The sequence below is a fragment of the Felis catus genome, chromosome D4 (genome assembly GCF_018350175.1).
Source record: "Felis catus isolate Fca126 chromosome D4, F.catus_Fca126_mat1.0, whole genome shotgun sequence".
Lineage (NCBI taxonomy): Eukaryota > Metazoa > Chordata > Mammalia > Carnivora > Felidae > Felis > Felis catus.
Genome location: NC_058380.1, coordinates 48,184,859 through 48,195,690, shown reverse-complemented (window position 1 = coordinate 48,195,690; position 10,832 = coordinate 48,184,859). Strand labels below are relative to the sequence as shown.

The 10,832-nt window shown below is 38.8% G+C and overlaps 1 protein-coding gene and 1 long non-coding RNA gene across 6 annotated transcripts; one reads left to right on the top strand and one right to left on the bottom strand.

Moving 5' to 3' along the window:
- Positions 1–4,555: 4,555 nt before the first annotated feature.
- LOC109493828 lies at positions 4,556–6,579 on the bottom strand. The gene is made up of 2 exons (XR_002737543.2): positions 6,421–6,579; positions 4,556–5,091 (listed from the first exon to the last, which is right to left on the bottom strand). It is a non-coding gene; the product is annotated as an uncharacterized LOC109493828 (long non-coding RNA).
- IZUMO3 (IZUMO family member 3) lies at positions 6,490–9,535 on the top strand. Of its 5 annotated transcripts, none has more exons than XM_019816055.3 (7): positions 6,490–6,641; positions 7,232–7,306; positions 7,456–7,545; positions 7,761–7,778; positions 8,245–8,325; positions 8,690–8,780; positions 9,122–9,535. In XM_019816055.3, the coding sequence occupies exons 1-7, from the start codon at positions 6,509–6,511 to the stop codon at positions 9,225–9,227; spliced, it is 594 nt and encodes a 197-aa protein (XP_019671614.1). In that variant the 5' UTR covers positions 6,490–6,508; the 3' UTR covers positions 9,228–9,535. The 5 variants fall into 5 exon arrangements, with proteins under 5 accessions (XP_019671614.1, XP_044898643.1, XP_006939248.2 ...); XM_045042708.1 differs by lacking the exon at positions 6,490–6,641 and adding an exon at positions 6,649–7,095 and having other exon boundaries at positions 8,690–8,763; XM_006939186.4 differs by lacking the exon at positions 6,490–6,641 and adding an exon at positions 6,649–7,095.
- The last annotated feature ends 1,297 nt before the right edge of the window (positions 9,536–10,832 follow it).

The following is a 10,832-nucleotide window of genomic DNA, read 5'->3' as shown; positions in this document are numbered from 1 at the left end:
CCAAAGGATACAAAAATACAGATTTGAAGAGGCACAGGCACCCCAAAGTTTACAGCAACATTATCAACAATACCCGAACTATGGAAAAAGCCCAAATGTCTATCAACTTATGAATGGATAAAAAAAGGTGTAGAGGGTACACAATGGAGTATCACTCAGCCATCAAAAATGGTGAAATCTTACCATTTGCAATGACGTGGATGGAGCTAGAGTGTACTATGCTAAGCAAAATACGTCAGAGAAAGGCAAATACCCTATCGTTTTACTCACATGTGGAATTTAATAAACAAAACAGATGAACATAGGGGAAAGGGGATAAAGAGAGAGAGAGAGAAAGAAACAAATCAAAAGAGACTCTTCACTATAGAGAACAAACTGAAGGTTGACAGAGAGAGGTGGGCAGGTGATGGCCTAAATGGCTGATGTTTATTAACATCACTGTGGTAAGGGCACTGTGGTAAGCACTGAGTATTGTGTGTAAATAACCACTCACTAAATTCCACACCTGAAACCAATTTTACCATTTTTGTAAACTATAGTAAATAAGAACCTGAAATAAAAATACATAAATTTTTTTTCTCGCCCCTAAAAAGGGGCAAGAGAGAGCTTAGTGGTTAAAAGAATGTACATAAGGGGTCAGTCAAAATGAGGTTAAGAATACAAACTGAACCATCTGAGAGCTCTGTGCTCTGCTGAAAGATACTCACCTACTCAGTCCCAGTTCTCTCATCTCTAAATGGCAAGGAGGGTACCAAACTTTTAGCATGAGGATTTTCTAAGATCATGCATGTCATGAATATAAAAGACTATTTAATCACAGACTAAGTACTTAATGATGTTACTTGCTATTGGCTATTGTGTTCTTAGAGGGTTTTTTTTTTCTTGTTGTATTTTAATCTCCTTTGAAGGGAGGAAAGAATTCTGTATTTGCCTAGTATGTATTTAAGGCAAACTAGATTAACATCTGTGCCTTTTTATATACTGTATTAAAGAAAATTGAGTTCTGCAACTGGCAGGCAAACAGGCTGCAGTAGAATATAACTATTCTTTAAATCCTCTATACAAGTAATTAAAGAGGAGGGGTAAAAAAAAGAATTGAGGATGGGATAACTATTAAAAGTTCATTAGGATTATAAATTCCACTTGCTTCTTAAAAAGTAAACTAATGGGAAAAAACAAACCATTTTTCTTTTCTCGCAAAAAGTAATTTCCTTGAGGAAATTCTTCCTAACCTGAGGCAATGATGATTGTACCTTGGATTAACTCTACCGAAGAAACATTTTGGGGGGCACCTGGAGTGGTTCAGTCGGTTGAGCACCTGACTGTTGATTTTGGCCCAAGTCATGATCTCACAGTTAGTGAGATCAAGCCCTGTGTTGGGCTCTGCACTGACAGCATGGAGCCTGTTTGGGATTTTGTCTCTCTCTGTCTCTCTCTCTCTTTCTGCTCCTCACCCGGTCCCTCTCCTCCTACGCCCTCTCAAAATAAACATTAAAAAATGAAACATTTTGCTATTTTGGAAACATACAACTATGAAAGCAGACAAATTTGTGTTACTGCAAATCTTTCCCTTAGTAGGTGTGTGAACTTTGACACTTCCCTTAGTACCTCTGAACATCAGGCCCCTGTCTTGTAAAGGGGAAATAATAATGCAAACTTGTCTTGAGAATCATGTATTATGGTGTTTATGTTTCAAGGTCACACATTTATTTATACTACTCAGAGATAGACGAAGGAGACAGCTTCTTCATAATCTATAACCGGCCTGAGCTTCCTCTGGACACCTCACTTCTCACCTCACAGGGTGAGCAAAGGAAAAAAAAGCAGTATCACACAATATGATAAATTTAATCCCACCCAATATTTAAACACTCTTTTTTGGAACCAAGTACCTTTTGGAAAAATCATTCTTTCATATTTCCTTCCCATTCCCTGCTTCTTTCCAAAATGGGATATAGGAATGGGAAGGTGCGGGGCCTTTGTTAATTCATAGGTCCTCCCGCGGTTGAAGGGGCCCTTGGATATATAGCACATCTCTATAGCTTTCCACTGATAGCAGTGATTGCCCAGGAGATAGGACAAGGGTTAGGTTACTCCAACTGGCCCTAACCTCCTATAATTGATCAGGAACCATGAACATTGGTAACTCTGGAATACTAGACCTCTCTTGGGCTTAAGAAAACACTGTCCTAATCACTGAAAAATCAGGCTTGTTTTAACTACCAGTCCATCTTACCTAGCATACTAAAATGGTAGTAAGTACAATCACTTACTGAACTCTCTTTTAGCATTTAAAACCCGTCTTCTCCTCTTCAGTGAATTATGTAGTGCATTTCTTCACTAATGTGTGTTCCCTTGAATGACATACTTTTTTAACTTTGAGGGTATTTGTTTTATTCTTTGCCATGTGTTGGTATCTTCTAAGGCAAGATTAGTACCACCCCACCTCTGAGTCTTCTTGTGGTATTTTCTGGGAAACTCTGCATGTGGGGCACTTTGGGCTTGTTCTCTATTTCCTCAGGGTCTGGCAGTTTTCCCTGACAATTTGGCCCCGTCAAGGTGCTGGAGCTTGCTGCAAATGCCTTTTCCTTTCCTGATCTAGTGGTTTGCTATCCATCTTTCAGACAGGACCCCACTCCCTGAAGCCTTGATGAAACACAGTGTCAAGCTTTCCAGTCAGATCCTGAGTTCACTTGCACATCCTTGCCTGGCAACCAGGGGAAGTGTATTGGTCCTTCTACAGCACAGGGTAACTAGCATGGTCTCAGGAGTGCCTTCTGCTAGCCAATCATGTCATGCTACTATTTTTCCTGAGGTACAGTTGTCACATGCAGGTAACTGGTGCAGTCTTTGGAGCTCCTCAAGGATGCAGGGCAAGCTCCTCTTGTCTTTAGTATTCCCTTTAACCCACCTAATGTAATCTCCCCTTCTGGGACCCCAGCCTAGAGACAAGAGGTTATGACACAAATCTTTTGTCATTACTTGTCTCCCCTGTTCTTCCCACAATCCCTACTGATGGGATCAGCTTTTCTTTTTTTTTTTTTTTTTTTTTTTTTACTAAGATCCCTGACCTTTGAGAGCCTCAGTTGTGTTTTTTTTTTTTTTTAATTTTTTTTCAACGTTTTTATTTTTATTTTTGGGACAGAGAGAGACAGAGCATGAATGGGGGAGAGGCAGAGAGAGAGAGGGAGACACAGAATCGGAAACAGGCTCCAGGCTCCGAGCCATCAGCCCAGAGCCTGACGCGGGGCTCGAACTCACGGGCCGCGAGATGGTGACCTGGCTGAAGTCGGACGCTTAACAGACTGCGCCACCCAGGCGCCCCGGATCAGCTTTTCTTTTAGTTTAATTTCCTTCCAGATGGAGATTCCCTCAAAGTCTTCCAAGCTCCAGGACACCTGGGTGGCTCAGTCGGTTAAATGTCAGACCACAGCTCAGATCATGATCTCACAGTTTGTGGATTCGAGCCCCACATCAGGCTCTGTGCTCACAGCTCAGAGCCTGGAGCCTGCTTCGGATTCTGTGTGTGTGTGTGTGTGTGTGTGTGTGTGTGTGTGTGTGTGTGTCTGTCCCTCACCCACTTGTGCTCTGTGTCTCTCAAAATAATTGTTCAAAAAAAAGTCTTCCAAGCTCCAACCTTAGGACTTCTTCTAAAGAACGAGTGGAACATGGTGGCGGGGGGGAGGGAGGGAGGGGGGAATTTGGCTTAATGACAATGGAGTATAAATGGATAAGTGGACAGGCACACCAGAAAATATTAAAATCACTTTACATGTGAAGGATCTGGAATACAGTAATTATTTCAACATTTATAATTATGGTTATTATGCTGCCTAGACAGATGGCTTATAACTTGACCAAATGCCAAGCACTGGCTCCCTAGTCTCAGATCACACAGTCAGGAAGGAATTGAATCTCAGTTGACTTAGAAAGGTATCTGGATTATTTGCCAAACTTCTAGGGAATCCTGTGAAGTGACAGAGATAGGCAGCAACGCCGGAGGGCTCAGCTGGGACAAATAATCCACAAGAAAAGAAGCTCTAAGAAGCTTGAGCCACAGAGATTCCCTATTTTTAGTTTTTTGTATGGATCTGGAAACAAGATTTACTATGGATTGAAGGAAATTCTTTTAAGAAGCTTCTTGCTCTTCTTTATGAAACTTTTTAGATTTTATTTATTTATTTATTTTAGATATTAAACCTCAGTGTATCCTATGATTTGTAACAAAGGCCACATGCTACAAAACAACTGACTCTAGCCTTTAAAAGGGACTATTAGGACTAATGGTTTTGGAGGAAAAGAACATATACAATATGTAATATATCTCACCTGTGAATAACCCATGACTCTTATCTAAGATTTGCAAATGAATAAATGTCTATTTGGTAAAATATTACGAATGCATGTGCTACTATGTATCTCTTATTTAAAGCAAATAAAGGGTTTGGTTAGCTATTCTACACATTCACACTGACTACAAATCATATCCCCTCTGTGCCAATCCAAACCAAATATTAGCATAATCAATGAAGGATTTAGGTATTAGCCTTTTGCCTCCTAGACACAAGTATCATTATTTTAATTAAGTAATGTGATCATTATTTCATCAATGTCTAGACAGCTCTTCCTTTCCAAGTTCAAATATTTTACATTTACGGAATTTGAAGAACTAGCCCAGGATAATTGTAGTTATTTTCTTCTGTGTCATACACTCCATCATCAGTACCTTCAGGACGCTTCTCGTAAAGCATCTTGAATATCTCTGGGTTCTCACTCACCACCATATATTCATTAATTGTTGTTTCTAGTCTCCTAGATCCAGCCTCTCTATAAAAATTCCTCCAGATTTAGTGCTGTTCTGTCTTCTTATAGATCTGTGTCCACCTCTGCCTCTATTATCAGCTCACTCTGTTATCCGTTTGCTGTTTGCTCCATGGTAGTGCTAGTCCCTCCATTATTTTTTATATGTCCCTTTCAATTACAAGTCCTGTCTTTTTAGAAAGTGGCTTGCTTTTTTTCAGTCTTCCCAAGACTATACAGAAGTTGAATATTTTTTTCTCTCATCCTAAAAATCCTGGATTGCCAATTAAGCTGGAAGAATGAGGATAAAACTGGTCAATTGGGCACATGGTCTGGATCAAGGTAATGTGACACTGAACAGTAGACTTATTCACTAAAATGGCAAAGCGTTCTCTTTAAGTGTCCAATCTGAAAGTAGAAGTATGCGTTGTTAACTGGAAATTATCTATAATGTGTGTTTCTCTTCAAGAATGTTTTTTCCTCAAATCTGGCTACCTTCATGCCAAAGGTCTTAGCCCCTTTTAGTCTCCAGTTTGGTTTTCAGAGTTCATTTAATCCCATAACCTCAAATGCCTTCAGATCTCAACATGTGGAAATCCTTTGGAAGATCATCTAAAGATGAGATCATCTAGCCAAGGGAAAATAAAATCAGAACAAAGAGGTGTGGATTTGAAGCAAAGGATTTGAATTGCCCCTCTTGCAATCTTCTCATTTATCAAGCTCCAATAAATCATTTTCTGCATTGTCCCAAAAAATGTTGAGAGGCAGTGATTAAAGTATATAAAATTTAGAGTCAGACAGGCATGAGTTAAAATCCTGATCCCATAGCTACCAAATTATTTTGCCGAAAGGATTGTTTCACATTTCCTAACCTCAGAGTCTTATCTGTAAAATTGGGATAATCTTTCAAAGTATTGCTGTGCCATCAGAACTTGCAAATCATCTATCAGAACTGTTTAGTACATACCTAGCAGTGCATGGTAGGCATATAACTAGTGGTAGATGTTTGGATTTCCCTCACAGCTTTTCACTCCATGACTTTACCATACCTTAGCTCTAAATTCTACCACTAATCTTTTAAGATTTCAGGGTTTCCTGGTTCCTAGGAGGTCATGGCCGTACAAGCAATGTAACAGAGAAGAGGTAACTGGTATCCTGAAAAATCTGCAAAGCAATCTTCATTTCTTCAAAAAACGAAGAACATTATTATTCAAGAGCCCTAAACTGAAATGCTTACTTGGGTTCCTTCCATGGCGGCCTGAGAGGGCAGCCCATGATGACTGTGGTTATTTTCTTATATGCCTCACATTTCAGCATTAGTACTTTTAAGATGTGTCCACTAAAGGACCCTGGGTGTTACTGGATTCTCACCCATCACCATATATTCCTCAACTGATGTCTCCTGTCTCCTTGCTCCAGACTCTTTATTAAAAGAATGATATAAAAAATTATATGTCATGCCTGAAAATCATCCTACCAATTTTTGAGAAATTACCAATTATATAAAAATTACTATCAATGACATCAATTACATCTGGACATCTATTGCTAATTTTCAACAATACTTCTACCATTAGGGACTGGGACCCCAAGCAATTCAATATTCCAGGGCTTTATTACCTCCTCTATAGAAGTAGAATTTTGGTTAAGCAGCTCTAAGGTCCTATGAGATCTCTTTCTTGAGACACCACTCCCATGATCAGGAGGGATGTGGGAATTTACTGAGGACACAAGAATAGGAGAAACCTGGAGAAAAACCTTTTCTGAGATTTATCTCTGCACGGAACTCTGCTTGTGTGAGCTCAAGATTTCTCTCTCTGTGTTCTATTCTCAGAACTCAGGTATCTGCTTCCCAACTGGCAGTTCTCCCTCTCTGGCATGAAGGATAAATGTCAGAAAACAACTGAAGATCCTTAAGCAAAAGAGATTGCCTAGAAGTGGGATGGAAATGGAGGGGAAGGTGGAATCAGACTATCCAGGACAAGGCTCTTATTCCTGGATTTTTGAAGAAAAGGGAACTAGGTGAACTAGTTGCCAGGACAACCAGCTGTTGGGGGAAGGAAATGGGAGATCTGTGGTTGCTCCTACTCTTGCCCCTGTCCTTGGCAGCCTTCCACGGGGTCAAAGCCTGCTTGGAATGTGACCCCAAATTCAAAGAGGATATTAGGTCCTTGACAGCAAAGCTGGTACCCTCAGAAGTCCCTGGCCGAACTCATCTGCTTGAACGGCAGATTAAGGAGATGATCCATTTAAGCTTCAAGGTCTCCCACGGGGACAAGATGCTTCGGGTGTTGGGTGAGGGAAGCTTGAGTCACTGAGAGTTTTGTGGGTTAAAAGGAAAAGGGAGGCAGGGAAGAGTGCACGTGGGTCCACATAAGTTTTTCCATGGATGTAATTATTCCTCTGTATGTATCTTTAACCCCCTCTCTAGCTGTTCATAAGGCTGTCAAGTTGAGAATATGGCTGAAGAATGAACTTTATAAGCTGGGCAATGAAACATGGAAAGGTGAGGGATTGTTTCAATGTTAAAAGATTGTACTGCCCAAGCAAGTATAGGCAAAGTTCACTGGGAAGAACAAGGCAAAAACAATTAGGATTAAATTCTGAAGGGAAGAACCACCCCTAGTTTCTAATGTGCCTTCCACCTCCTCTTAGGTGCCTTTATCCTTCAAGGCAAGCTTCTCGATGTCCGCCAAAACCTGGAATTGAAACTGAAAGAGATATTAAAGAACTTCTCTGAAGTTGGTAATAAAAGATGTCTATCTAACAACAGTGAACTTATGTGAAAGGAGTAGGAAATGAGGGTGAGAGGAGGAAGGTGGTTTCATATTAGAGTTATTTAGAATGGGTGGAGGGGTGGCTGGAACCTCATTTTGTAACCAAATAAAGACTATTGGGTATAAACATGGCAAACTCTACGTTGATCATAAGCTCACTAGAACTTTCTAATTTTCTTTTAGCTTGTTCTGAAGATTGTGGTGAGTACAGTACATGGGACACCTTGAGGATTCAACCCCTATTTCCCCATCTCATTTGTTCTATATGGCCATATCTTTCCCACCTGTCACACTCAGAACTCACTTCCTAGAGATTTGATTATGGGGGTGGGAATGTCAACAGTATCTGACAACAAAATGTGTCTCAAATCTCAAACACACAGATTTTGGAGGTGCTCAGAGGCTTTCAAAAGTATGGTTTATAACCCATAGGGCCAATATAAGCTGAGGCATCATTTTTCCCACTTCTTCTCCAGAGATCTGACTTAAGTTACAGAAGCTTTTGACTCATCAAGAAACTTGATTACTAGGGAAAGAAAGAATTCACAGCAATGTAAACTTAAGAGTCCTGGAAATGCCTGAGGTTTAATCCATCAGACTTGATGTATGAAATAAGAAAACTCCATGCCATGGCCCCCCCTTCCGTTAAATTTCTTCTCTTTATCAGTTGTGACTGAAGGTCCTATCTTGGATTGTTGGACCTGTCTTCGCATCACCACCCAATGCTTCAGAGGAGAGTATTGTGGAGGTAACAAAGATAGTGGTGTGGCATTTTGAGGGACCAGGTATCAAGGTACTCAGCTGTTTATTGATTTATTTTACAAATATTTGGTGAGCACCTTCTAGGCACATCATGCCAATGTTACAAATCAGAGCTAAAATATTGGGCAAAATTTGTACCAGTATGAATAAATTACTGGGCACCAGATCAATTGAAGGGCTGAGAAATGAAAAGGTTGGACTAAATGAAGATAGAGAGAAAACAGCAATAGAAGTAGTGGACAAAGCAAATTATTTGAGGTTAGTAAGAGTCATCTATTATGGATCAAGTTCTCAAGTTAGTATTTTTCTTCTCCCCAACCCACTTTCTTTTTTTCCCTTTCTCCCTCCAGAAGAGGATTCAAGGATGGCTGAGAATCGAGAGATTGGACTATTTCTGATATTGCTAACAGAAGTTGTGATATTGGGAAGTGCTTGGTTACTGTGAGTTTTTCTCCCTTCAAGTCAAGCATTCCTTTGGCAAAGAGACTGCCCAATCCTCCCCCTCCTTACAAAGGCAATAAGGAGAAAAAAGTCATTTCAAGTTTGGGATAGAATACCAACAGGGATAAAATGGATAGAAGTCTATGGAACATAGGAAATGGAGGAGGTACAATAAAGTATGAGGCAAACTTCTAGAGCACTATACGGAAACACACACATACACACACACACATACACACATACACACACACACACACACACACACACACACACACACATATAATTATCTTAAAAAGTTGGCCTGCTAATATTGAAATCAGGATTATGTTTCTCTACTCTAGATTCCATATCTGTGTGTCTCATTGGAGGAAAATGAAGGCAATACGAAGGTCATTAAAGAAATATTTGGAGAAGAAACTTGAAGAATTAATAGGGATGACAGATTAGAAAGAGAAGGATGATTCTGGAATCAGAAAATACATAAACACAGACAGGAGGTCTTTCACAATTCTGTTAAGTGTTGACTCAGAAAAATCAGAATTAAGCTCTTTTGTGGTCATAAAGTCATAGTTTTTAAAACTGAAATCGAACTTAAAGTTTCTCTAGTCAAGATCCTTATGGTATCCTGAGGCAATGGAAGCAATGAGAGGGCAAATGATATACTCAGAGTTGTACAGAATGTAATGCTGATATGTTGCAATGTACATAAAGATGATACACTGCATTGATAATAAAGAATGATTGGTAACTCTCAATGACTGCCATTAGAATATTTCAATTTCTAAGGATGCTTCTTATTTCTATCTTTCATTTTGTTATTATTTCCATATTTATCCTTCAGTTCAATGTGAACAATTTCTTTGATAATACATAACATTACCTCTTCATCATGGCATCGTACACACCCAAAATATTCTAAGTAGTCGAGGATTACCCCGTTTTCCTCTAAATCTATGTTCCATGACTTAATTACATATTGTGTTCCTTTGAGTTGTTTCTACTGAATACTTCTTATATAGATGGCATCCTAGCAAGTGCTTTATGTTTGTTATCTAACTGAATTCTCACAATAATCTTAAGACTTGGATGAAGTGGATACTTTTAATACAAGTACAAACACCAATACTGACATACGAAGAAAAAATAACCACAAATTTATAATGTTCTTTAAAGAAATTTAAATGGTGTAAGCACAACTATTGGGGGAAAAAAGTCATGGTTAAGGAAAAGCCTAGAATGAAATACAACATAGTGACTTTGGTGTTAACCTGGAATGAGAAACTATGATCCTTTCCCAAATTAAGTGTCAGGTCCTTGGTTATATCCTTTTCTAAAGTAGGAAATACAGGGACAAATAAATTTGATGGAAAAGGCCCAGGTGCAGTTTTGAAAATACTAAGTATTAATTCTGTTACACTATCAAAAATAGATATCCGTTCTGTGTTTGGATTTACATATATGAATATAGCAAGAAGATCAAAGCTAATGAAATGTATTTCAAAGCGCTGGAACAAAGTCAGTAATGAACCAGAAAATATGACTGAGATCATTCAGGTAGAAATTAGAAAAGTAGTGATGAAGACCAATGATAGAATACTATAAATCCCCACATGATGGTAAAATTAAAATATAACTGTATCATCTTATTGCTTTGAAAGTCTTTATTTGAGATTCTGACCTTGGGCTGAATTCCCATCTGCTCTGGACTATGTTTTTCAAATGTATGATCCTTCTATCTGCAGAATTTACTATACTTGCTTATTATTTAATATAAATCCAGATCCTGCTCTTCATCATTTCTAAAATCACAAGTATGAGGAGGGACTGGTTATTTTGTGTTTTATTTGTCTATAACACAATAAAATGAAGATAATCTAATTAAACTATGTGTTCAGCTACTAACAAAGGTCATATGGTACTTGTTTTCAAATGTAAACATGATACAAAATTAATTACTTACAATCCTAATTAAGCTTGAGCTAACAGTTAACATTTAAAAAAGGCTATGTAAAACTATTTTCCAACAAGCAAATGCTCAAACAAAAACTCATT

Coding starts and splice junctions, on each gene's coding strand:
- IZUMO3 (XM_006939186.4), top strand. CDS start 6,864: ATGGGAGATCTGTGGTTGCTCCTACTCTTGCCCCTGTCCTTGGCAGCC. Junction 7,096..7,231: donor CAAGATGCTTCGGGTGTTGG/GTGAGGGAAGCT, acceptor CCCCCTCTCTAG/CTGTTCATAAGGCTGTCAAG. Junction 8,326..8,689: donor CAGAGGAGAGTATTGTGGAG/GTAACAAAGATA, acceptor TTCTCCCTCCAG/AAGAGGATTCAAGGATGGCT.